The 26093-nt window shown below is 46.6% G+C and overlaps 9 protein-coding genes across 9 annotated transcripts; 4 read left to right on the top strand and 5 right to left on the bottom strand.

Moving 5' to 3' along the window:
• The first annotated feature begins 112 nt into the window (after nt 1–112).
• Nucleotides 113–1300, top strand: F4822DRAFT_444927 (uncharacterized protein). The gene has a single exon (XM_051463303.1). It carries the CDS (start codon nt 273–275, stop codon nt 1257–1259), a length of 987 nt encoding a protein of 328 aa, XP_051312336.1. The 5' UTR covers nt 113–272; the 3' UTR covers nt 1260–1300.
• A 15-nt stretch (nt 1301–1315) lies between these two features.
• F4822DRAFT_410474 (oxidoreductase) lies at nt 1316–3116 on the bottom strand. The gene has a single exon (XM_051458771.1). It carries the CDS (start codon nt 2507–2509, stop codon nt 1496–1498), a length of 1014 nt encoding a protein of 337 aa, XP_051312335.1. The 5' UTR covers nt 2510–3116; the 3' UTR covers nt 1316–1495.
• On the bottom strand, nt 3040–5361 carry F4822DRAFT_320040 (putative efflux pump antibiotic resistance protein). The gene is made up of 3 exons (XM_051455453.1): nt 4881–5361; nt 3215–4789; nt 3040–3126 (listed from the first exon to the last, which is right to left on the bottom strand). Exons 1-2 carry the CDS (start codon nt 5154–5156, stop codon nt 3371–3373), a joined length of 1695 nt encoding a protein of 564 aa, XP_051312334.1. The 5' UTR covers nt 5157–5361; the 3' UTR covers nt 3040–3126; nt 3215–3370.
• A 512-nt stretch (nt 5362–5873) lies between these two features.
• F4822DRAFT_319978 (uncharacterized protein) lies at nt 5874–10148 on the bottom strand. The gene is made up of 5 exons (XM_051455452.1): nt 8384–10148; nt 7712–8267; nt 7373–7654; nt 6540–7313; nt 5874–6484 (listed from the first exon to the last, which is right to left on the bottom strand). The coding sequence occupies exons 1-5, from the start codon at nt 9821–9823 to the stop codon at nt 5955–5957; spliced, it is 3582 nt and encodes a 1193-aa protein (XP_051312333.1). The 5' UTR covers nt 9824–10148; the 3' UTR covers nt 5874–5954.
• A 259-nt stretch (nt 10149–10407) lies between these two features.
• F4822DRAFT_410463 (DUF292-domain-containing protein) lies at nt 10408–12273 on the top strand. Its single transcript, XM_051458770.1, has 2 exons — nt 10408–10585; nt 10675–12273. The coding sequence occupies exons 1-2, from the start codon at nt 10562–10564 to the stop codon at nt 11539–11541; spliced, it is 891 nt and encodes a 296-aa protein (XP_051312332.1). The 5' UTR covers nt 10408–10561; the 3' UTR covers nt 11542–12273.
• Nucleotides 12274–12667: 394 nt separating this feature from the next.
• Nucleotides 12668–14622, top strand: F4822DRAFT_431429 (uncharacterized protein; the record flags this gene model as incomplete). Its single annotated transcript, XM_051461473.1, has 2 exons — nt 12668–13376; nt 13427–14622. 2 exons carry the CDS (start codon nt 12668–12670, stop codon nt 14620–14622), a joined length of 1905 nt encoding a protein of 634 aa, XP_051312331.1.
• A 722-nt stretch (nt 14623–15344) lies between these two features.
• Nucleotides 15345–16208, bottom strand: F4822DRAFT_319955 (AP-2 complex subunit sigma). Its single transcript, XM_051455451.1, has 2 exons — nt 16116–16208; nt 15345–16034 (listed from the first exon to the last, which is right to left on the bottom strand). Exons 1-2 carry the CDS (start codon nt 16145–16147, stop codon nt 15635–15637), a joined length of 432 nt encoding a protein of 143 aa, XP_051312330.1. The 5' UTR covers nt 16148–16208; the 3' UTR covers nt 15345–15634.
• Nucleotides 16209–16361: 153 nt separating this feature from the next.
• On the bottom strand, nt 16362–18244 carry F4822DRAFT_410458 (NAD(P)-binding protein). Its single transcript, XM_051458769.1, has 2 exons — nt 17448–18244; nt 16362–17396 (listed from the first exon to the last, which is right to left on the bottom strand). Exons 1-2 carry the CDS (start codon nt 17524–17526, stop codon nt 16477–16479), a joined length of 999 nt encoding a protein of 332 aa, XP_051312329.1. The 5' UTR covers nt 17527–18244; the 3' UTR covers nt 16362–16476.
• Nucleotides 18245–18475: 231 nt separating this feature from the next.
• F4822DRAFT_410455 (uncharacterized protein) lies at nt 18476–21271 on the top strand. The gene is made up of 2 exons (XM_051458768.1): nt 18476–19349; nt 19397–21271. Exons 1-2 carry the CDS (start codon nt 19148–19150, stop codon nt 20851–20853), a joined length of 1659 nt encoding a protein of 552 aa, XP_051312328.1. The 5' UTR covers nt 18476–19147; the 3' UTR covers nt 20854–21271.
• The last annotated feature ends 4822 nt before the right edge of the window (nt 21272–26093 follow it).

The raw sequence follows: 26093 nt of genomic DNA, 5'->3' as shown, positions 1-26093 counted from the left end.
GCTACTGGCAATGACAGCAAAGGTCAAATAGGTATCTGGTACCATATCAAACCACCGAATCACTCGCGTTTGAATATGCCACTGTACGATGATTTAAATATCTGTGCTGATTGGGATGAGCTAGCTATAGATATTACAACGTGTTTTAGTACATAAATATTGTCTGTATGTACCATTTAACGCTCCGGTCCATAAGATTGCCATAAGCTTTGCTTCAACATCCCACCAATTTACCATCATTTATCTTCAGCTCCATAATCCGAATCAATAAAATGTGTAAACACGAGCTTTCGACCACCAGCCCGGCCCAGGGACCGATCAAAGTGTACGCGACACCAGACGGTACCATCGAGAATTGGACAAACCCGAGGCGCATCCACCTCCACAAGACAACTCCATACGGAACGGTTCAGTGCTGTGACTCCGTCACTGCCGGCGGAATTGTGGAGGATTCGAATGAAAACCTCTACTTCCTGACTTCTGATCAATTCATTCCCGAGGATGCGGATCAGCGCGATCTACATACAAACACCAACGACGCAACCTGCGCTCCTATCGGACATGTCAAGCACACGAGTCGAAACCTTCGCTACACTTTAATTATTGTCAACGACTGCGTGGCAGATGAAGTGACCACCAAGAAAGCATTAGGCTCTTGCGGTATATCAGTCTCGGGACAAATGTCCTTCAAAGCTGCGCTACACCCCCTTCTCATCAAAAAGCGACAGAGGGAGTCTGACATGCTTGTCCTAGCTCGTACCCGCCATAATGAGGTTATTAAGGGAAATATTACATTCTTCCCTCCTGGAAATATTGCGCCGTGGAAACAAGGAGCGGCTAAGCTCATGACAGCACGATTCGACCCGTCCTACCTCCTCGGAAAGCTGGAGGTAGGCGCATGGGTGTACGCTATACGACCGGAGGCTCTCAAGACGAAGAACTGGATCACCTGTGCGCTCAACGACGAGTATTTCGGGCCGTTTGAGGAAGAGAAGATCTTTCAATATTTCCCATTCGATCATCCCCGCCACAATTCACCCGATACTCTTATCCTGGTTGGACACGTTGTAGAGGTTCGTAGTCGTGGTGCGGATAACAGCGAACCAGTCGAGGTAGGAATCCAGGGCGCATACGAGGTGTTGACGGAAATTTTTGTTCATCGAGGAACTTTGAACAACCCGAGTGGCGTGCCGACAGAACGGCCGGCCTTGGGTCCTATGCCTTCCAGTAGTAGAATCGAGGGGGAAACAGAAGCTTGATTATTTCGTGCGGTTGTGTCTATTCGACATAGAAGCATTGGCGACGGCGAATTTGATTATAGAATGGATTGATACTATACCCCTGAGTCCCTGAATAAATAGTCTTCATTGAATACAAATGGCTTCTTCATACATGTTTCCATTATGTGATGAATGTATTTTTGCCTGCATTCCAACATCAGAAAAACTAATTCAGAAGAGTAAACACGAGACAAAATAGGCGTATGAAGCAATAACTATTTCCCCTCTTTATTCTCCATAGCCCTTTTCAAGCCCATCATTTGCTTAACTTCCCACTCCCAAGCACTTAATTCGCTATCTTCACCTCCGCCGCCAATAAGTCTCTTCATGCTCGCGTCGCGTTCGGGTCTCGCTAGGATAGCCACGCTATATCGATCCACGAAGCGTTGCGATCCGGGCGCATATCGAACGCGATGCACATTGCTACGCAGCAATCCACCGGCCCATTGTACCATTGCGTCACCTAGATTCACGATGAAGCAGCCTGGCTGCGGCCGCACCCAGAGCCAGGCATCTCCGTCTAGTGGACTCTTCCCCGGTGCCAGGATTTGTAGTCCGCCAAGTACGTTGGCGAGTAAGGTGACGGTGCCGAAGTCCGTATGGTGTATCATGCTCGTGCGCAAGTCATCTTGCTCTGTGCTTGCGAACGATTTGATGAATCGGACTACTGTGCCTGAGGGCTTGGTCGGCCGCTGGAGCGACGTGAAAGCATCTGGCGCGAGGCCGAGCTGAGTAGCTAGGATAGAGCTTATCAAGGCGATGATACCTTGACCATGTTCGATAAACGACTTTAATAGGGGAAGTTGAGATTGTGCTGGAGATGGAAGCGGCTGCAGCGGCGCATTTCCTACGACGCCGTCCCGACCGATGTTGAACCACTCGAAACGGTCGGGTTCGTTGGTCTCGGTCTTAGCTTCACCACGGGACTTAAATCCGAGGAAACTTCTGGGGATATCTTGAGCATATTTGGTTTTTACCTCTTCTGGGAGGTTCAAGATCTCTGTTCCAATGCTGAATAACTGATCAACTTCCTTGATCACTGTCTCGCCTAGCTCATCTCCTTGTAGGTCGAGCATGAGGAACCCAAGCTCTTGACAAGAGGCTAGTACTCGCTTCGCCGTTGCTTCATCACCCGAGCGTATACTCTCTAACGAAATAGTGTTTATGGATGCGGTAGGCACATCATCCGGAAAACTCGGGATGGCCTCAAAGAGCTTTGCGGATGCCATATCTTATAACGGGTGTCCTTGTTTCACCAAATACGTATATTGTAGGATAAGACTGTCAAATAAAGTAGTTGCCAAAAGTTTTCCATCGCTCACAAGGTAGGCAGAAATATATGTATAATTTCCAGCGATGAGGAGATGTAGAGGCCAAGACACCCTAGATGTGTATGCAAGGGGCACAGCTCGTCAAAGGAGATGTTGTGGAGACATTTGAATAATATGTCAAAGATCAACTAGGAATAAAGAAATCAATTAGTTCGGTTAGACCTTGAGGACGGCTATTAGACAACCAACATCAAAATGCCATTGAAGTTGATACTAGGGACCCCTGGATATCGACTAGCACGTGAACGAGTCGAAGTGGAACACTTATAGTTGAACCAGGTGATGCGATACTACAAGCATGCCCACCGCCACAGAAAACAACGATTATCGTCAACTTTTTTGTACAAAAATCAAAATAGCTGGTGTATGAACAGACGACAACATGATACAGACAAAAAAAAAAAGGCAAAACGTACAACACCGAGGATTCGCCGGTCGTCACCGACCCGACTACTAGATCGGCGATACCCAGTTTATCTATGGGGGAGCGGACGGGACCCCGAGTTTTCTAGGTTCTATGGTCGTACGTGATAGATTAGTCAATTGTCTGGACTTATATACCTTTGTGTCGTGCTGGTTGTGTGGACTAGGGGGCGACTATACCCTCTGGCCCCACCCCCCTCCTAACGGTAGCTAGCTCCCACATAGAAAAGAATGACAATTTGATATATATGTTGATAGGATAGGCTTTGCGAACGGGGGCTTGGTCGGTGTATTTCTAGGTACTTCCGTTATGGCATAGCGGCCTGCGCAGCTATTTCAACCTTGAAATGCTTGCCGACCCTTCTCTTCAGATTCGATCGTCAACTCCCGGGTAAGTAACGACGCGAGAAACCCCACAGCACCAAGGCCTCCCATTATATAAAAAATTGGTCTGAAGGCTTGCGCATAAGCCTCTCGTACATACTCCATAGTCTCAGGCGCTACTTCAACGGTCCGTAGGTACGGGATAAAACTCAAAGCCTCCTGAGGATCATTGAGCATAGCCAGAGCCTCAGGAAGTGGATCAAGAGAAGTAATTGCTTGGCTAAACTGTGTGCTGAGCACAGTAGAAGCTATAGATAGACCAATGAGTGCGCCGAAAAGTCGGAATGAAACTAGGATTCCAACGGCAAGACCTTGGTCTTCAGCCCTTTTTGCACTCGCTTGCATAGGGATAGGAGGTACGGTGAATAATGTTCCAAGACCGATGGCAGCGATAACTTGGAAGCCGACAATTTCAGCCAAGCTGGAACGGCTATCCCAAAGACTGAAAAGGCCCGTGCCGACCGCGGTGAAGACCCAGCCTAGCCAAATCTCCCAAAGATATTTCCTCGTCCACTCGACGCATATAGCAGCGAATCCTGTAAATGCCATAAGGACTGCGCAAAAGGCAACCAACAATACGGAAGCTTGGAGGGGAGCTCGAAGATAGACGGACTGGAATACAAGGGGTAGGTATTGGGCAAGGGTATAGAGAATTAAGCCATGGATGAAACTCCCGACTAGCGTGGCTGAAGCCGTTCGGTTATTGAAGATGCGATACGGAAACATCGGCTCAATCGGCTTGGACTCATACCAAGCGAAGACGCCAAGAAGTATAACGCCAATGACCAGGGGCACGATAGTCTGCGGTGATCTCCACGGGTACATTGATCCTCCCCAACTGAGAGGTAGCGAGAAAAGCGTTGCTCCAGCTGTAAATAGAGCCATTCCAACCCAATCGAGTCTTGCTAGCTGCTCTCGAAAAGTATCCGGCATAGGCTTGAGGTCTAAGCAAAAAACGCACATAGGAAGGCAGATGCCAATCAAAGGAAGATTGATCCACCTCCATGTCACGTACTCACTGAATGCAGCGCCAAGGACGGGACCAAGTATCGTGCCGAGGGCCATGGGGATAGAAATCAGGCCGATATAAAAGGCGCGCTCATTCAGCGTAGTGATATCGGCGATGATGACTTCATTGAGAACATCAAGGCCTCCACCACCTAGAGCTTGAATGACGCGACCTACAATAACGACGGCGAAGACGATCGAGCCGATACCGAATAGGATAAACGCGGTATATAGGGGCAATTTGCGGCCGACAACATCGGAGACACTTGTGTAGATAGGCTGGACAATAACGACAACAAGTGTGAAGGAAAGGTTGGCCCAGAATGCCTCGAGCGTCGTTCCTTGAAGTTCATTGCTTATTGTCTGCGATCAGTTAAATTAGTTTCAAGCGCTTCATGTTGCGTGTTCCAATGTCATAACAATTTGGGCTTTTCTTCCCACCAAAAACACATACTGGTATGGAAACGCCTAGCGCAGTAGCGTCGATTGACACGATGAACAAGATAAGCAGTAGAGACAGGAAGGCGAGGTGAAATTTGATAGGCTTCCTCAGCTTGTCTCGGAGAGTGGACGCTCGTTCTGTGCCGTGATCCGATGGCGTCTGTACGTCTTGCGCCACTTTGTCATCAACGACAACGGATAGGTGGCCATTCGAATTGCTTTTTGGCTCGTTTTCCGGCTTGAAAATTTGGGGGTCTGGCGATCTCCCACTCTCCGCTACTGACACCATTATTTACGATTTCTGGTATTTTCGACTCAGTCGGCGTGTTTATGGTTGAAAATAAAATCGCCATATTGTTGGATTTAAGCCTCGTAGTTAAGTAAGTTTTTTAATGTATATATTGTCGAATATCTCCCTTACACTGAGCTATCCCTTGCGTCCTAGGACTTCAGGCCACACGGGAAACCATAGTCGGGGCTTCTGGTTTGTGTAACCAACCAATCCAGATATTGTACACAATATGTGCTGCAGAGGGCTTGACACGGGTAGCCGCATTTTAGCTCCCGTCGTGTGATTTCGAAAAGTAGCGATCCGCGATTGCTAACCATAGCCTTCGTGGGGGTCAAGAGAAACATCTTAGGACGGCAGGACGGTCGACTAGCGGGATTAAAAAATAACACTCGGGCTTTTGAATCTATAATGAGTCTACTCATAGGTATCGAGACGCGGAAGTGGCAGATAGAGCTTCAACTTCGAGATTACCTAGCTGCCTGGGTAATCTGCTCGAGATGTTGGGACGCAACCTTGGAAATATTGGGGGCTCTGAGAAGCCCATTGCCAAGTACTAAGCGAGGCTGCGAGGTAGGCTCAGGGACATGCCCGTGCGGACATTGGCGACCCTTAAAAAGCAAAATCATTGTATAAAGCAGCAACCTAATCTACCCAGGTACTCTTTGTACTCTTTATGTGGCTGAAATTGTCCTAACATATCCTAGAGAACTGGGATAAAATAAGGAGGGTTTATCTCCCGCGACCGGTCTTTTCCAAACCGTCATCGCAGCCACATATGCAAGTTGCTTACCCAAGCTACAAAGCCCAAGTCTGCGATGGCTTAATTAAAGGCCTCTTGCCTTTAGGATCGTCCGTGTTCCTTCTCTCTCTAGTCGTCTTATCGCACCGCCTACCCTCCATTCGTTTGGTCATTACCCGACGTAGGCTCATTGGTAGATCCTCAGCCACCACATCGTCGCCATTATCCACCGCGGTATCCCCACCATCCCATAGGCCCGTCGATCGGCGTCTCAACCTAGGTACGTCCCCAAGACCCACAGCAGCAGCCGTCCCCGTAGTGCCTTTAGATGGCGTTTTGCCGAGTGTAAATCCTCGCCGCCTACGAATAAAGCTGCCTCCCGATTTACTTTTAATATTTTGTACCTCTTGCTGTTCGGCTTCTGCAGCGGCCGCTGCTGCAGTGCTTCGATCTGATTCGCGCTCCTTAATCTTGCGGACGTATTCGTGAAACTTAGGGCGCTCTAACATTCCGCTACGGAACGCGTTGACGCCGACCAATAACTTTGCAAGATCGACGAGCTCTTCTAGATACTCGATGATTTCCACTATATCATAAGATTAGTAAGTTGGGATAAACAGTGGATAGGATGAAGTGCTCACTCATTCCCGCAGAACTAGCATTCCAAGAAAGGAAGCTTTGGCGAGTCATGGACTTCAAAACATGTGGGTGGAGCGACACAGAATCCCCGTTCGTAGTAGTGGGGGTTTGAGTCCCTGTTTCATACACGGATTTGGCCGCGCGATCAAGTAGGATTTCACGAACTCGGCTAATATATCGCAATTGCGCTACCCTACTAGATGGTAGGAACTGAGGAAGAGGTAATCGTGTTGTTAAAGCCTCGCTGACGGCGAAGAGGGTGAGCATCATGCTAGCCGCTACATTGCGACGGTAAGGTAGAACATCGGCATTAAGTTCTTCGAGAACGCTGCTTCCATAAGCTCTGCGAAGATGCAGCATATTATCCATGCGATCAATGATTTGAAACAACACGTAAATCATTTCGCCATATATCAATGCTTGTCCATTGAAGCTGCCTTTAATCCTCGGTTCCGTCAGGCAAAATGGTAGAAATGTTCGCGCTGCAGAAAGGGCTTGTTCTGCCTTTTCCTTGGCATCCTTGAAGTTCTCGTTGAACGCGTAGGATCTAATATCGATGTTTCGCGGCGAGTCGATACCCACGGCCACTGACCCTTCCATTCGCGATATCTGGTGGATACTCGAAGCTAGAGATTCGACAAGTCTATCCCGAGCCCGAACGGGGAATAGACACATCTCAACTAAGAGTGCTACTGTTCCACCAATGAGGAAACATACCATTCGTTTGACATAAACCTGCCACTCCAGTTCTCCAGCAACTGGTTTCAGGATTGTTGCTAGATGCTTGTTAGATCGTAAATAAGTTAAAGCACAATACTGATGATGGTTTACGTACCTAATCCAACCACAGACATACTGACCAAGGAGATAATACCTGTTTTAACGTACGGTGTACCGAGGTGGATGTACGAAGAGGGTATGATGCCAATCACAAGAATGATTATAGCGACAACGCGATTACCTTGTCCTATCTCGAAGGCGATAAAGCCAACGGTGCAGCCGAATATCACACCAATTACCCTAAGGAAGAATCCCATAAACGAAGTCCCAACCGAGACTTCGAAGACAAGAACTAATTGTAGGGATGCCCAAGATCCACGAACCGAATTGTACCATGCTATACAGGAAATTAGCGATTTCTTCTTTAGGAGGTATTTGGGCGTCCAAATATTACCATTATATTCCAGAACAAATGCCGGCCATGTAATCAGATAAGCAGCAACACACATTTTCAGGGCGAATGCGAGATCGTCCGAATCAGCGAAAAACTCGACCGCATCAGCAGCCAATCCCCGTAGCCACGGAATATAGCTGGTTTCGGATTTCTGGGGGCCTTTCCGTTTTGGAATGCTGCCTTTCTCGGCGAACGTGGGTTGTCTTGTTATACCGTGGCCGGTTTCTTCATCTTTAGTACGTCCCAAGAGTTGTTCATTGCTGTCATCTGTATCATCTTCTTTCCCTCCTGGATCTTCCCTTAGGCCATAACCGGCTCTAGCTTCCTTTCTTGCTTTCTCTGGGAGAGCGTTGATATCATTCTCACCACCGCTGGCTAGCCACTTCTTCCAGCCAATTTTTGGCCAATAGAGTCGACGATGATTGTTTCGCGCTTGCCTTCGTTCAACGAGTGCTCTCGAATGTTTTAACATATCCATAATCTGAGCAGCTGCCTGTCGCACGCTAATTAAGAAGGATGAAATCAGGTGAGTTTCCATCCTAGGCATTATGTCCCCCTATAGCATGATGTCATTAATTGATTCAATCTAAATTTCAGACATAAGGCAATATTGAAGTTCATGACACGAAGAACCTGACTATTTCTAAAGAGATAGAATCAATATAAACCTACCCGTGATTCTGAACCGTATTCTATGGAAGCGGCATGTTCGAGAGCAGCTGCGGAATCCTGATCAAATTGCGACAATGCTTCTGCGAACATGTTAACTCGAAGATCAATTTCTTCTAAGGTGATGCCCTTTGGCGTTGGTGAACCCGAAGGAAGAGATGGCACATCATAGCAATAAGCTAAAGCAGAAATAATGACGTGGACAGCTGCTTGTATATGGCCTTGAAGGGTTTTAATTGGATCTCGTATTTGGCAAAGAATATGTTCAAGTAGTTCAATATCCCCAGATTCGATTTCTCGGATAGGCTTAACAAGCTCTAGATTCTTTGCATATTTAGATTTTCGACGAGATTTTTTCGCTTTGCTTTCAGATTTTTCGTTCTTGTCGCTCTCAGACTCGCTGCTAGAGTCGGAATCCGACTCAGAGTCAGAGTCAGAATCATCGTTATCGGGGGCGGTTCCCTCCGGTGTTTCTTGGTCTTCCTCTCCATATATGTGCCCAGCCAACGCGTATTTACTCTCGCAAGCATTGATCAGACAGATAACGATTTGAACCAGGCGAGACATCAGAGATATACTGACTGGTTTCAATGACCGCGGAGGAAGAACTGCGAACACAAGCTCGAAATTGCATTCCGACTGGGCATTCTTACAACTATCCAGTTGGGCTCTCAATTTCGTTTTCTTCTCAGTCAATGTTATCAACTTAGTTCTTAACACCGTCGCGGCCTCTTTGTTCTTCTCCGGATCCCCTCCTTCTGGTGGTTTAGAATCGGACATGAACCAATCCCCGGACTCTTGAAAGCAATTGGTAGTAGCACATAATGTTTCTATGGTGGATCTTCCAAGGAAACCACTTGAGAACTCGGGGAAGACGGTGATGTTCACAAGTATTATGATACCAATTGCCGTGAGGATCGGGTATGCTGTATTTGTGACAAGAGTAGATGATACGAAAGCGGTAGCACTTGTTAAGATAGTGATGTTAATAAGCAAGAAAAAGAATACGAATAGGAACAGCCTAGGTGCAGAGGATCGAAGAAGGCCATGGAGGAGTAGCGCTAAAGTGAAGAAGACGGCTCGTATACCCCACGATGCTTGGATGTTGGTTTGACGGACAAGACTGGATAAATACAATCCCAGAATACCCCAAGCAATCCCGACGAAGGTTCCAAGGGTGATGAGCATTAAGGATTCAGCCATTTGACCAAACCTCCGTCCGGGATGGCCAAAGACTGAAGCCATAGCTCCGAGATACGTGGATTTTCCATATACAGCGACTACTGCTGGGATGAGGCCGATAATCAAGTTAATTGTGGTGCAGACGGTATTCTTGATTATTTTCTTCCAGAGACCATTTTTCTGAAGATTGGATATGATCGTAGCCAGCCATTCTTGACATCCGCGCTGAAGCTTTCGCTTCCAATGATGGATTATTGCCATGGCCCTTGTGATAATCCCAAATCCAATTCCAGCCGCGATGGATAAATCGGTCGAGTCATGGTAGATGAGATCGAAGTTGCTCTAGCCTGGTGGCCTAGGTATATAGAGAAATGGATTGCGGAATTATTCTCGTAACATGGGGTTGTTACAGCGCATTAGCTGAGCAATTGTACAGCTAGATGGATATAACCTGGATTTTCTGCATATGCTGCCCACCATCACCGGCCGATAGCTTTGAGATCTACCAGCTACTAATGTTTATGTATGTGAATGTAGTGTGAATGTGGGTGCTTTCTCAGCAGCTCCTCAATTCGAATTGTCTTGTTCAGAGCTAAAGATTGACGCCCCACCCTACCCCAACCATCCTATTTTTCTTGGCATTTCACAAATGATATCATCCCGAAGCACGCTAAAACAACCGATCTTGGTTATCGGGTGGTTTGTGTTACTGTTACACCCACATAGAAAGGATTAAGCTCTATTGTAGAAGTATAGATACATGGGAAGGCAGTAGTCTTGAGGTACATTGAGAAGTATCAAAACTTCCCCTCATCGCGGGGTTTATGCATATGATTATCGGCGAAGCGCTGAGGACTCCTCCAACACATTCCGATAAGATTCTTAGCGTTAACCTCCAGTGAATATCTCCAATACTGTCAACAATCAAATCTTCAATACTGTTACTGCCAATTACTTGCGAAGACTTTCTTGCTAGCCTTCGGGCTACGTACCATCAAAATGCCTCCATCGGCTACTGTGGTTGTAAGATAATCCTATAACTTACCAACATGAGGCTGCGAGGCCTGTAGTGTACCGTACTTAGGCAGCTAATTTATCACTCGAATTTATAGACGAAGCTGAAGGTTCAGCTGAAGCTTTCGATCGCACGACTACGTATGGTACAACAGCGCGATGAAGCGATGGGCAAGACGCAACGAAGAGCAATGGCTCAATTATTGGAGGTTGGTAAGATTGATTCGGCTAGGATAAGAGTAGAAAATATTATTCGGTCGGACATCACCACGGAGCTCCACGAGATCCTCGAATTATACTGCGAATTGCTACTCGCCCGAGCTGGTCTCCTGGAAGGACATACCTGCGACCCTGGATTGGAGGAAGCAGTGAAAAGTATCATATATGCCGCTCCTAAGACAGAAATAAAGGAGTTGCAGCAAGTGCGTGCACTTCTCGCAGAGAAGTTTGGGAAGGAGTTTGTCTTAGCTGCTATGGAAAATTCGGACCAGAAGGTCTCTGAAAAAGTTGTCAAGAAACTTAGTGTAGCGCCGCCTCGAGAAGAACTCGTTCAAGGTTATCTGGAGGAAATTGCAAGAGCATATGGGGTCGATTGGCCGAAACGGCCTAAGGATTTGGGCAAACCGCCAGATTTCGTGGATGATATGGATGATAATCCGAGTGAGGGCCAAGCGCAGAAGGTTGCCGAACCACCCCTACCTACCGACAGCAAAGCGGCACAAGAAAGAGAGGCCCTAAGTCGCGAGACACCTCCTCGGTCTTTAGGACCAAACACACCTTTACATATAAATCCGCCAAGTCCCTCTACGGATAATCCTCGTCCTAAGGTCACGTTGAACTCGGTGGAACTGAAACCTAGCCAGAGAATGGTCGATGTTGGTATAGCGAAGAGTGATGATGCGAAAGGCGGGAATGGAACAAGTATTGACGAATTAACAGCTCGTTTTGCTGCCTTGAAGCGGTAATTGGTCGGGTTGATCATAGTATTGAGAATGCTATAGCTATGAGAAATGTCCTCATGGATTTGGTCAGCGTTTTTTTATGTACCGATTTTCAATATTCTCACCCAAGGGTATCCAATGGGTGACTGTTAATTCAGTCGTCCCTATATCTAGAAATATTTTCACCGAGATCGACATTGTCATTATACTGAGCAGATCCGGTTAATTGGTGTTTTTTTTTCTTTCTTCAGCTTAAAATATTTAAGGGGCGTTACGCATTACGGGCCTGTATCTCGTGTGTAATTGCTTCTATTGCTTCGTTCATGTTGAGCACATGAGAGGGCGGGCACTGTGGCTAGTTTGAGGAGTTTGGAAAGAACTAAAAAGGTGCTGAAGGGCTGAAATCGCCTATATGACACATGTACTTTCCTCGAAATACTCGACTATTGGCATACCAAACCGGCAAGAGGACATTGGGAAGCTACGACTGGGCCTGGACCGGCGTACATTTATGTACATGTATGTATCTATCTACATGAAGGCGGGCACTAACGTACCTACATGATACTTGAAACATTACAATTGAAAGTTGTTTACATGTACCTGGGTTGGTCCCGCGCTTCGACAACTACCATTGAGAATAACCAATTTGTAAGGAACATCTCCCCTAACTCAAAGTGTCTATTCCCGTTCTCCTTCCTCTCAACCCATTAGGAATTCACATCTATCCCCCGGTACTCGCCCGTTTGGAGTGGGCTACTTTTTCTTCTTTCAACTCCATTCACTAAAATACCTGTCATATCCCTAAACGTTCACCAACACCACACACCAAAATACTCCTACTCACGACAATCATCTAAAAGCCTTCGTTCATCTCCCCAAATTTTTCCTTCAACTGGAATTTTACTTGGGGTGGTATACAATTTTCTAAGATCTAGAGACTCTGCGTCATCGAGGTCTGCAGTTTGAGTGCATTTTAATGCACAAACGAGAACCATTACAAGACCAGTCCATACCTCGTACCATTTCCCCTTGTTGTCTTGATAGCCCTGACGTCAAAATCCTACATTCATATTTTACTGCCCCTCTACGAAACGTTCGTATCAACCCATCTGTTTCTTCGCAGCTTGACTCATCGCTCGTTCTGACCATGGATCACCGCCCTCTTTTAGAAGCCCTCGGGGCAGATACCTTAGCTCATCTTACATTGGAAGGGCTTGAGGATAAGATCATTCATATTCCATCTGACTCGCTATCTAGGGAACACGTACTCCATACCTTCATGGGATGGCTCCATGAACAGATCACCAGGGATATCCAACAGAAGTCTTTGCTATCAGACTTCGTGAATTTGTTGCTGAAGGGAGGAAAGCTGCAACTAGGACCATTCAGCAAAATCGAAGTGGAGGCGGCTTTCAAGGAATGGCAGAGAAGGGACGCTGAGCGAGGCCCCGAAAACTTGCGTAGATACCAGATGGTCGAAATGGATCTCAAGAGGTTATTTGATCCGGACTCAAACCCCGACTACCATATTGAGGATGATATTGATAACGAACCACGCGGAAAGGGAAGACAGCAGACGGGTTCTAACACGCTTCCGCTAGGGCAAAGAAAAGCCCCACGAGAGAACATCCACCAGAAGATCCTTAGGATCAAGGAGGACAACATAAAGAAAGGGTTGGATAAGGTGCCGGTAAAAGATGAAGTACTCGTCCAGCGATCATCGAACTTGAGTTTGGGCCACAAGAGCCCAAAAGTCGTCAGCCCAACAAAATCCCAATCGAAAGCACCGAGTGCTGCTCAGCAGTTGGCCGGCCCTGTCCCGCGAGGCTATATTTGCAAACGCTGTGGCTCGTCAGGTAAGAGACCCAACATGGAAAATCGGCAGACTTACTAACATATAATTCAGGACATTGGGTACAATTTTGCCCTACCAACTTAGACGAAAGATTTGATAAACCACCTGCGCCTAGTTACCAATGTCGTCTCTGCAGGGCTTACGGTCAGCATTTCGCAACCTTGTGTCCTCGAAACGAGAACAAGGTTTCATTAACGCAACAACGCAAGCATTATGAAGTACTCCTCGAAGCACGACCTCAAACCCGATCGCAAGATGTAGCTCTACCTTATCGAGAGCGAGGATCTCCCCCTCTGCCCACTCGTCGTCGTTCTCGAAGTCCTATGCGAAGTCCTACCCGAACCCCTTTCAGTCCAGTAGACCCTCCTCGTAATCGGAGACGTGACACCTATGGATCAGACGATAGCTCACGAACTTGGTCCCGCGACTATGATACACGACATAAGCGAGACGTTGATCGCAGCAGCATCTCGCCCTGGGCAGCTCGTGAGCGTATGACACGAGAGCGATTTGGGGCCGAAAAGGATTCTCATCAATTAGGTACAAGTAGCTATTATCGTCCGGAACCTGGTGCGCCTTCACTTCGCGAGCGTCGGCTTCATCGAGATACTAGGTCCCGTTCACCTCCTCGGTTTCCTTCTCGAGGACGATTCTGCCCTATTGTAGAATCGAAGCGTGAAGATAAGGCGAATGAGGGAAGACTTGCATACGATAATGACGTGTTCGTGGATTTTGATACTTCTCCGGAAACGCCTAAGGACCTTACCTCCTCCACATCAGAGGCAGTCAGCACAGATAGGAACAAAAATGAGACAATCCGAGATACAGCGGGAGATGCCAATGGCACCGCCGAGGAGACGGAACGAATCAAAAAGGAAGTAGATGAATTCCTAGATGCCCTCGCGATTGAGATGTTCGGATCCGGCCTCGCTCCGGAAGCAAGCGTCAACAAGGATGCTGCTACTGGACACCCGGATTATAATATGAATGTCGACGAGGAGGAGGACGGCAACATTGGTGGCGATGACGTCGCATCTGTACCTATGGAGACCACCAATCAGCCCGTCCAAGCGCCACATTTTAGCCCCGAAGTTGTTGCGCTTTTTAAAAACCGTCCAAACCTCATCATTAATAAAAAGCCCAACCGAAGGACAGCACTGGAGATGATGATCCAGAAACACCAACCCGAACATATCTTACAGGTCCTCGAGCAAGAACGGCCCGCCCAGGTCGCGAAGCAGCTCTGATGCATTACCCTTCATTTCTATCATGATATCCACGGATGATACCCGTCGCAAATATTGAAACTTGGCGACAAAACCCTTCTGGCAATGCTCGGAAATGAACGCGGCAAGGGCTGCATCTGGCAAACAGAGCTGACGCCGTGAATGCCTGTACGAGTCTCGAGTTTATTTGTTTTTATTTTGCTTTTCCTATTTCCGGTTTCGTCGCGGAACCAATATATTGCGCATGATTTACGGGAAGACTGCAGTTGAGCCTACCTCCAATACACCTGGTTGTTCCTCGATGCCGTTTCCGCGTCGGAACAAATTGCTCTCGGTGAAGTTATCACCACATTTGATTCTGGGAGGCGGGTCAATGATGAGTTCGTCACAATTAGATCAGAAGCTCAAGCATCTATTAGGATGGTTGCTGGTACTCAAGACATGGGCGAGATAGTTAGACGCGCGATGCATTTTATGAAATGGTAGTTATGATAATCAACGACCACAATATTGACATCTAAAATCATTACCTAGAAGCCATGGCAAGTGACGGTAGTGATGTACCCTAATAGTCGTAGATTATCTCGGCAATCATCGAGAATAGAAAATGATGACTACCTAGGTAGCCAATAGCCATAATGATTAATGACCATTATCTCGGCAACGGGAATAGCTACGTCTTCATCGATATTGCGATTGAAATCTGTTGGAAATGTTAACATAGTCTAAACAATATGATATCGATTAATAGGAGCTGCATGATCGAATTTCAAGTCTTAACCATCATAGGGCTTAAAAGACTCCTGCAGATGGATTATCGTAGCTTTGTGCTCTCATAATGCAACATTCATGCAAATACCAATTTTGACCCCTAAAACGCCAGACACCTCCGCCTAGAAGTGTAAACCATCGCAATTACCGAGGTACTTTATATACCCTTGAGACACATATACATTTAATTCCATGCTCTTCCCTGATCTGGCATATCCATATTCTTTATTCTTTCTTCGGCCGTATAATTCGGCCGCCAATCTTACTCGAGTTTATCGAGGTGCTCGAGGCGCGTAAGAACGACCTGTTTACTCGTCTCCTCGATCTCGCCGGCTAGGAAGACCTCATCGAGAATAGCGTAGACTTTGTAAAAGTTGAAGACCAAGTCTAGTTCGCAAACGTTGCCGAAAAAGGCATCGAGGACTTCGACGAAGAAGTGGATAGCTTCGAGGTACGCGAGCTCGTTATCGTTGGTGTCGACGCAGGCGCAGAAGAATAAACCTGCGTACCGTCGGTATACGATCTTGTAGTTGCGGAATTCGACGAAGTTGGATTGGTATTTTTGGTCCCGCGGTGCGACGAGTCGGTGCACTTCGCCTTTTAATTTGATCTTTTCTTCGTCGCTGTATGGGACGTACCACTTCGCGAGGCGCGTTTTGCCTCTAGATATTTATGCGGTTAGCTTACCGCTCAGGCATTATAGCAAGAGGGATTGGCATATCAGAGTAGTAGTAGGTACTTACTGTCGGTTTTGTATTAATATGAAGGACAACATTTTAGACCTGCGCAAGCGATTCGGTATCGCGAGTCCGAGGTTGTGGATGGTAAAGGTGAAGGTCTTTAGGGGTTCTTTTAGTGTAATTGTTAGTGGGGTAGATTGGAAATACAGTATGTCAGTACAGTAAAGCTACTGGTTTATGCACAGTGTGGCTTGTAGGAGTGTTAGAAACTCCGGACCGAAAGTTACAGTTCACAATTCATTCACGAACAACTCTTAGAATTTCCATAATGGCAAACAAAAATGATTTCAATTCAATGAGAGGCGATTCATCCTAAATAAAACTGCATACCATATCCCCTAGAGATCATTGGCGGTGCTAACACTTAGATATCGAACTTCTCTCCGACCAACTCCTCGCTTAGCTTCCACAGCTTCTCCGCGAGCTCCGGGTCCGTTGCCCATTCCTTGATCCACTTCGGGTCAGTGACCAACACCGTATCGTGCATGTAGATACCTTCCTCCTTGACTAGGTCAGGATCAAGAGCAGCACGAATCGTGGTTCCACACCCTGCCTGAAGGGTCTTCCACGGCTCGGCTTCGCGCTGTTCGGCAAGCGATCTACCCATAACCCTTTCCGAAACATCGTCCATTACCTTCGCCACTCGTGCGGGGTCCAAAGCCTTGACATGGTCTTGAAGATTGGTTGAGATACCACCGGGGTGAAGAGTAAAGACGCGGATACCGTGTGAGGCGAGACGCTTGTTCAATGCGACAGCGTATAAAATCACGGCTGTCTTGGATTGTCCGTAGGCCCCGAACTCGTGGTATGAGTCAGGCTCGGTGAAGTTCGGATCCTCGAATCGCACACCTGTGTATCGATGGCCAGAGCTAGTCACGAAAACCAATCGAGCACCAGATCCTGCCGCAATGATTTTGGGTAGGAGCTTGTTAGTCAGGAGGAAGTGGCCTAGATGATTGGCCTGCAGCTGGTGCTCAATTCCATCCTCCGTGATCTTGAAAGGGGTCGCCATTACACCCGCATTGTTGATCAACACGTCGATCTTGGGGATCTCGGCGTCGTCGAGGATAGCTTGCGCTGCCTTGCGTACGGTCTTGAATGAGCAGAGGTCGGCTTCAAAGAACTTGACCTTGACGTCGGCGTTGACCTTCCCGATAGTGTCAATGGTGGGCTGGGCCTTTTCCAGAGAGCGGCCGATAAGAATGATCGTCGCCGGGGCCTCTGCGGCAAGGGAAATAACTGTCTCGGCTCCAATTCCACCGGGGGTTGGGCCGGTTAGGAGGACTGTGTATTGTCAATTTGTGCCAGCCACAAAAATTTTATGAGCGAACTCACAGGTTCTCCCCTTGACTTGGTCGGCAAACTTGTGTACGAGAGGGAGGCCCTCAGTGTTTCTGTCGTAAGTAATAGACATTGTCACTAACTAAGTATTGCCCTTTAATATGATGTATGGAAGGAAACTGAGTAGCTCCTAATTCAGGTAGGGATAGGTAGGTAAGATTCGTGTCTTGGATTTTTCTTGATGCTGATACTAAGCTACTCTACTTCATCGTCGGCCTCGTCTCCGTGTCTTTATAGACAAACAAATTCAAAATCATGACAACGAAGCTGACGCCAGCGACAGAGTTGTAGATGTCACTTTTCGTAGAATCATCATAGAATCATAAGAGGTTTCTGCAATTATCGGTCTTAGCTAGAATAACGCCGGGACTGTTTTAAATTTTGCATAAACAAGATACTACAATCCGCTCGGGAGTTGATGTCACGATAGTCACTTGGGAGTTACACAGCCTTTCTAATAGGCAGTATCGTACTACGAAACATTTCGGAATTGGAAAGTAGTTAATAGGCAGCCATTGGTAGCGTCATTGTGAGGCTATCCCGAGCGTAAACGGGGGCCGCGTTAGTGGAGAGAAGCCTTGTCTTGGCTCCGTTAACTCCAAACGCCGAGGATACACATATAGTTACATGATTGGCAATGGTGATTAGGAACATCATTAGATATCTTGAATGAATAATGTGTGTTTCATAAAAGAGAATTGAAATATCCAGTTATGATCATATAATCAGATAGAGCCATCTGGAAATTCATCGCTAGCAATACACCAGATAATGACAGATAATGACAGATAATGACAGGTAAGGAAGAATCATGCATGTGGCTCTTTCAGTTGACGATAAATACCGGCCTTTAGAAGGTAATGCGTAAGCCACATTTCCATACGCAGCCATGGAAGTCTGATCCGCACTGTAGCAGCGTAACTACTCATCTGTGGCGTCTGTAACTACCTAGTTGTGGCGTAACTACTCTATGCAACCGCTTTACTGTGGCGCGGTAACTTCTCTACTGTGGCGATAACTACTGTACCTCGATTTGACTAATTCAATGCTCAACACTACAAGGCTTTCGCATCTTGCTTCCACACAAAAAAAAAAGTCAAGCTCACGACAACTACATCTAAGTCCCTCAAGACAACGACTGATATGATTATCATATAAGTCGACAATCCCAATTCATGAATACTAGTCTTCACCTCGGTAGATACTGTCCAAAGTCTCATTTTCCTAGCAAGTTCACCAACTTCGCCGTCCCAAATTTATGGGGTGTGGGTTGGGTGCTGGGTGTTGTCGTGTCGGAATGTCTCTCCGCAATTATAACCGACGACTGTAATCAACGGCTACCATTACCGGGACGATACTATTTCTCCATGTGCACAAGGCTTTCCTAAATTCACACAACTATCTTAAAACTTGAATGTTGATGTCTGCCTACCTAGGTACCTAATATTCACCATCCTCCTTTTTCTTTTAGGCCCGTGGACTTAGCCACCTGCAATATTCACCCCATATGCATTTCTTTCTTCCGCATATTATAGGTGGCAAGTCATTCCTTCTCTAGTCCCTATCCTCTGGTCTCGGACTACTGTTCTTAAAACACTCATACGTTTCTACTTCTCCCTCACTCTTCCCTCTCCTCTTCCTTCCTCCCGTATTATTCCCCTCTTCTCCCTCAACCACAAACCTCTCCCTTCAAAATGAGCGACCCCCCAGCCGCCATCAACTTTGGCACCAATGTGTGCCTCTTCCGCTGTCTACGGAGTGATGGGGAGAAGTTCCCAGAGGAGCGTTACAGAGATTGCGAGTGGGCGAGACCAGAAAAAGTAGAGGATTGGCTCACTAAGCTTGGAAAATTTGCGCGCCATCAATTCTATCCCCTCGAAGCTAATTTCCCATCAGGTTAGTTGAGGGCCAACGCTGTAATGCATCATGCTGACAATCCTCAGATCGAGAATTTGCCTTTGAATCGTTCCCGAAGAACTACGAATTGCGAACCAGGAAGAAATCTACCGATGGTGCTCCATACTGTTATTTATTTGGACATCCGGAGAGAGAAGACGCCAATAAAGCCTTTTTGCCGCCGGTTTTCAGATCCCCGGCCGAATTTTTCCCTCACCTCTTATGGCTCGTAACTGATGAGAACCTGGACCGGGCAACTTGTCAATGTCGATGTTGCATCGAACAGCTGCAACTTCCCAAGACACAGAATGCAAAAGGCTCATCCCTAGCCAGTTCTGGCCCTCCCCCTGACCCATCTGCTGGCTCTGGAGGTCCTCCTGGACCTACCACTCGCCCTAGCAAACCCTCTTCTCGTAGCTCAGCGAAGAAGGGCGGGTCTACCGCATCATCAGCAAACAAGCCAACTTCCAAGTCCACGACAGTTGATGTACAACCCCAAATCGACGAGTCATTTCTCTTTAGAGAAGGGGAAGTCGTTTGGTTTAGAAAGATCCAGGAGGCATTTCGCCTCGGGATCATTCTTCGGAATTTCCCCGGAGATCCAGCTAGTTCGACTCCTCCTAAAAGTAGAATCCAACCGCTTTCTCATCATCAAAGAGTCATTGAAGATGTCGAACGAGCCGAGGTCGATATGCGACCATTTTTGACGTTTAGTGTTCCGGCCATCAACCCCATGCTTCATGCTATAGCCGACCAGCCTATGCAAAGTGTTGCATGGGACTTAGTAGAAGCCCAATTGCCTAACGAGAACATGAAGGGCGAGATGCTAAGTCTTGATGCATCTAAAATCGCTGCTAGCCAAATTGACCATTCTTACTCTTTATTCAACGCCATTGCGAATCCCCACGCTCCGCCTAACCAAGTGAACTTCGGTGGTGTGTTCCTCGGTTGCGAAAAACTCGGCGTATTCGAAGCAGTCCGGGTCCGCGTTGAGCTACACGAACACCCGGACGCGAATAATCTCGAGCTCACCTTTGCCATGGTCCTGAAGAGCATTGTTCTCGAGAAAACCGACAAGGCTGAACTACTCTACTTCCAAGGTGACATCTGGCTCCTACAGGAAACTTCATCACCTCAGCACGTCCAGAATCTGGATCAGCTTCCTCTTGCTATGCGCCGCGAGAAGGCGTTCCGAGATAACGTGAAGAGGGCCCACGGTACACATTTCGATTGGGTCCCCGTGTTGATGAATATTATAAAGCCAGAACAGTCCATTCGAGGTCGTTTCTACGAATCCGAGAGACTTGGCCCTATGCTTAATCCCCAATGGGGTCAGTACTTACAAACTGGTGTCGTTCTGAATATCCAGAAGTCCTTGAACAACCGCTTCGATTCGAGAGGCAATTACATTGGAAGGAAGAAGTCGCGTCTTGCTGCGATCATTGGTGCGGTTCCCCCGAATACTACGCTGTCCCTTGGACCTGGTGTTGTGGAGTGGTCTTGAGGAATTGGATGCGTTCCTTGACCATGATTTGGTGGATTAGGAGTGGTCACACTGCGATACTGAGATTGGCAATTTGATAATCTGATGAAGGAGAATTCAGTGGTTGTATGGTGCCTGGCTGAGCACTAAATCTAGCCGCCTACGATAGTAGGATTGAAGACGGATACTTACGCCAGCTACGTCTACTGGGGCTTCGTCCCCTAAGAGAAGAATAGCTCTGGGGAAGAACAGAATGCACGTTAATTGAGACAGATAGGGAGGACGATAGGGCTTTGACTTGATGTAAAATAGTCATTTCCCACTGTTAGAGGCGGTTTAGTCAAGTCTGACTGATAATAATGACACCAATGTCTTTGTAAACACTGCAAAACTAATGCGACTAAATGGGTACCTGTGCTATTAAGACCCTGATAATGGCTGCATTCTATGCATTGAAAACTTGCTGTCTTCACCGCTTCTTGCTACGAATGCTCGATTTCAATACGGAGCGTATTCGGACATCGACCAAAGTATTTCCACGATATCAGTTTAGTGAGTCTGAGGGGAGGCCATTTTGCTCCAAATTATAAAAATTTAACTTAGCTTTTGAAGTTCCTTTGAATAAGAGATGCTATTCCGAATAGCATATCGTATCATGTTCCAAGACCACCGATTCTATGCATGTAGTCACTTGATCTTTAGGGGACCAATTTTATCGCCATTCTCTACCAATAACGTCTATTCCACACCACAGTAGGACAAGGCACATAGTACTTCCACATTAGCGTCTAGTGTCGTCTATATGCTATATGTACTATACGTATAACGTCCTATTATACGCGTAACTTTGGGTCGAGACACGCGTACAGGGCCAAGTTATGTAGTGTACCTGCAGAAGCCTACCGTCCGAAGGTAGGACGTGTTTTGCCATGTGAAAGGGTCGTCTTGCAGATTATAGTGACGTAGATTATATGTGTGCTGTGCGTGTGCGTATGCATATACATATATGTGCAGACGAACCCGACCCGATGTGTCGGGTTTGGTGTTGTTTAACGACTTCACATCACCACAACATATGGGTATACTACTAGATACGGCTATTCTAACACAATTTAAACTAAACAATGATACCTGGTCGATTGCTTCAATTGGGAAATACGCACACGTGCGAATACCATGCAAAATACACGCGAAGCCAAGAATGCTAGATGTCTGTTCTACCATGTGGCCGATTCAACGGCTATGTACGATGGACACATACCTTGTGATCGCTCCCGTTGAAAAACGGCCTGTGTTTATATCCATGGTCCTGATAACTTACCTAATTGGAATTAATCTCGTTCTTTATGGACATATTAGGAATCGGCTTGCTATGGGGCATGTCAAACAGGGGGGAAATTTTAGTGTGGTCAGTGTGGTTGAATTTCGATGAGCTTACCCGCCCCTCGATTTTCATCATCGCTCCTTGTTGTCTTGGAAGAAGTGGGATGCTGCGAACCGTGGTTGACGATGAGGCTGTAACTGGGTAGTGTATTACGTCGCAAGCGAGGTCGGGAGATGCGCGTAGGGGAGGGCGAAAACTCGACATATTAGCATCTGCGAGATGTCGTGCCGGCGAGCCGTAAAGACTGGAATGATACCCCGGGTCCGCCCATCACTATCTCCATAGTGCTAAGCCCAATAATATATCATTTCTGATATACGGTGTAGCTTAAGTCATTTTGGCGTCGAAACTTAAGACCTGTTTTTAGGTATCTTTCGGATCGTGCTCGTGCTCCCGTCCGACTCGACCGTGGTGTGCTCGCGCCTGGTACTCTAAGTAGTGGTATCCGCCGTATTCTGGAGCGATCATGATGGCAGTGGTGTGTGGATCCCCTCCTCGGTGTGACAGGAGCAGAGTAGGTAACTTCGCAGGACTCCTTAATAACGCGTGGCATATAGTACAACCACGTGGGACAGGTCTGGGATATAATGGATGGTAGGACCTTCTCGCATTACTTATGTAGCGTGTATATATCGTGGGTTCGCTCGGACATTGGGGGTCATGGCACACGGATGTCTTGTATTTTTGGACCGGGTAAAAAGGGACCCTGATGATCGCACAAAGTGAGGAGACAGTATTAAGTCTTTGTGCCCTTCTCATTTTCCCAAGGTGGAATTGTAATTCGAGATATATAAGGACGAAGAATATTTTGTGTCTTGAAGATCCACGTCTTGCCACCCCCAGACCCCGTATGGTTCATCTCCACCATCGTATACTCCGTATTACCTGCCATGTGTCATGACGGATTGACGGGGTAATAATACATATTCCTATATGTACTATTTAACATGTACCCACGGCGGAACGATGCGGAATATGTAGCGATGGTATTCAGGGGGGTGACGTTTCAAGGTCAAGGGGTATTAACACGGATGATTCCGTTGTCGTCTCTTATCATTGTTAATGTGGCTTTTATGATCGACGCAGTTTTGAGATGCTAAAGTGAAATCGAGCGGTTCGATGGTAATGTTGGTTTGAATGTCAGAAGTGGTCGGCGACCTCGAAAATCATGTCTATTCTGTATCAATTGCCTTGTCCGTGTATATAATATTTGCATGTATGATGTATGATGAGCAGCAGGATGAGGCTGTCAGGCTGTTCGTAATTGAATCATGTTGGAAGAGTAAGAAAGATGACATAGCTGACAAGTCCCGTCGCAATTGGATATCTTGATTGGGAAATGTACCCATAATATTTCATTCACGCTAGACCGTCTTAAGCCTTCGGTACCAAATATACAAAAGTACTTTATTCCATTTTAGGTGTGGCTCGGAAGGATTACTAAGTGAGAATTTCCGAAGTAACTCGCTAAGCTAATCTGGGACTAGCTTATCCAGACTCTCGGGTCAGTCTTCAAAATACTTGTCTCGGCCGTGTCCGGGGTCTCTACCGTTCGCTTCTTCCCATCCTTCTTCGTCGCGGCGGCGCGGGTAGGAGAGGGAAGCTTGTTGCAGATCTACATCACGTGAAACCCGGTAATCCATGGCCTAATGCTCTAATGCTAGTGTAATGCAACAATGCATTCGGTAGCGGCGGAGCAAACTGCTATATTTGTTCGATTATTTACCCACTTGAAGTTCGTCTAAACCTGGGTTGGCAGTCTAGGTTATCCCAAAAAAGGTATCTTTCCCCTTCTAGCCCTGGTAGTTAGGCAATCCTGTCAAGGCTCCAGTTAGGGGTCTTTCTTGTTCAACGGTGTTATCCGTTCCCATTCGTGAATGTACGTTTCGATGTACATTAGTCGCCGACTTCCAGGATTTAAATAGCAAGGGGGGGGGGGGGCGGTTAGGCGGGTTTGAGCATTTTCTTGATAGAGCTTAGCCCCGAGCATAACTTGTATGGCGGAACAGCTACGGATAGTCTAGTGAGCTTATGTAAAATACACCATTGATTACATATACATAAAAAGTTATACATTGGCTAGAGTTATACAAAATACTTGTACATTTACGAAATAACAAAATGTACAATATGGTACATCGATGGGTTAACTGAATCTGTGTAACCCTTAAGAATATTTATACGAGTTTTAATGAATGTATTGTCTCACATAAAGCCATCTGACCCGAACTCTTGGTATGTATTTAGGTAGGTTGAATGGAACACTTTTGCTTTTTTCTATGCACAATTACAAGACCCAAACCAAATAGTAAGGGTAAGCGCCGCATTCATACCCAGTACCCGGGAGCCTGGGAAGCAGCCACAATTTCTCCATCACCATTAATACTCCAAATACTTTAATACTTCCAAGTACATACTATACCTAATCAATTAGCAAATCCCGAGCCTTATCTCGGCGATTGCAGTGCCGCCCTCAGAAGGAAGCGAGAAGAGCGGTTTCTATAAGCCAAAATCCGAGAGGATTATTCGGCTTGTAAGTTGTGACCGAAATACTAATTAAATTAACGAAAGTACAATGAAGTGGCGGCACACCGCTCGATCGCCTACAGCGTATTGCGTATGCCAACATTCAATTTTTCAATCAGATAAGGTATGGTTCCGGCAGCCCGGTGCCGACGTCGGGCTGTCTGTGTATTCAATTTATTGATGCATGCATGCAAGCATTTCCCAGGGTATAGGACATAGGACATAAGGAAGAGGAAAAAAGGAAGGTGTCGGCTCAGTGTGAACTCGACCTAAGGATTGCGTCACAGCATTACATCTATAGGTAGTTCGAATTACGGGTCCATCAGAAATCGCCGCATCCCCTTCCCTCGGAATTCTACAGGGTATTTATTATTGTGTGTATTATTCCTTTTCTTGTCACTTGGGTTATGCGAGTGATCGGAGTAACATGCTGTGCGACCAACCATAAGCATGTTCCCGAATTCTCTAGTCATCATCGACGGTAGTTGGATTCTTGGGTGGGAGCGGGGAATAAAGGGTAAGGTGAATTTATTTGGGATTAGGGATTACAATGTCAGCTAAAGTCAGCCTTTGCAATTTCGAATTGCCCAATACGATGTCACGATATATTGGTGCTACACCCGACAATGCCGGACCAACACCCGTCACATTTTGGATCACACCGAAGGTTGACAGCCTTATATCAAATGTGAAATATGTAATTTGTACAAAACAAAATAATCATTGTATGTAGGTAGAGTAATACTAGTAAGAGGTAGAGTAGTAGTAGTATGTAGCAATAATAGTATTACACATAGGAAGAGAATGACATTTTAACTACCTAAGGTATATGTGATGATATATGATATATGATGATATAAACGTGCTATCTCCGGGTCCGGTATTTTTGTAGAGGAAAAAAGGAGGCGAGTTTGACATGATCGGGTTTGTATTAGCTTGCCAATTTGCAACATCTGGGCGGCAAACAACTTAGGTCCACTTAGTACCAAGCCGCCTTGCGTGCCTATCTGACTCGCTCATAGCTAATGTAGTATCCAAGTCTCCAATTCGACACCGTCTAGTCAATCTTCGTGGGATGATGAGAAAGTAGAAATCGCAATAAGTTCAGTTCAAATGGCAATGCAGGCTGAAAGATGGTATAATGCGGCTCATATCGTAATTTCGTTGCACATAATATTTCCATCGGCCGAGTCCGATATATACAATTCTGCTCGAATGCGAAAGGGGGGGCTTTTTATTGATCTGGGGGACACAGTCGTCTGGCCAAGGTTCGCGCTGCAAGGCAATTGCCAACTCGTAGATAGAATTCGTGCAGGTTTTTGAGGGTCGCGCCGGGCTGTATTAAGGCTAG

Source organism: Hypoxylon trugodes, assembly GCF_022578975.1.
Source record: "Hypoxylon trugodes strain CBS 135444 unplaced genomic scaffold F4822scaffold_7, whole genome shotgun sequence".
NCBI lineage: Eukaryota > Fungi > Ascomycota > Sordariomycetes > Xylariales > Hypoxylaceae > Hypoxylon > Hypoxylon trugodes.
The sequence above is the reverse complement of the archived record's forward strand: the minus strand, read 5'-3'. Positions and strand labels throughout refer to the sequence as shown.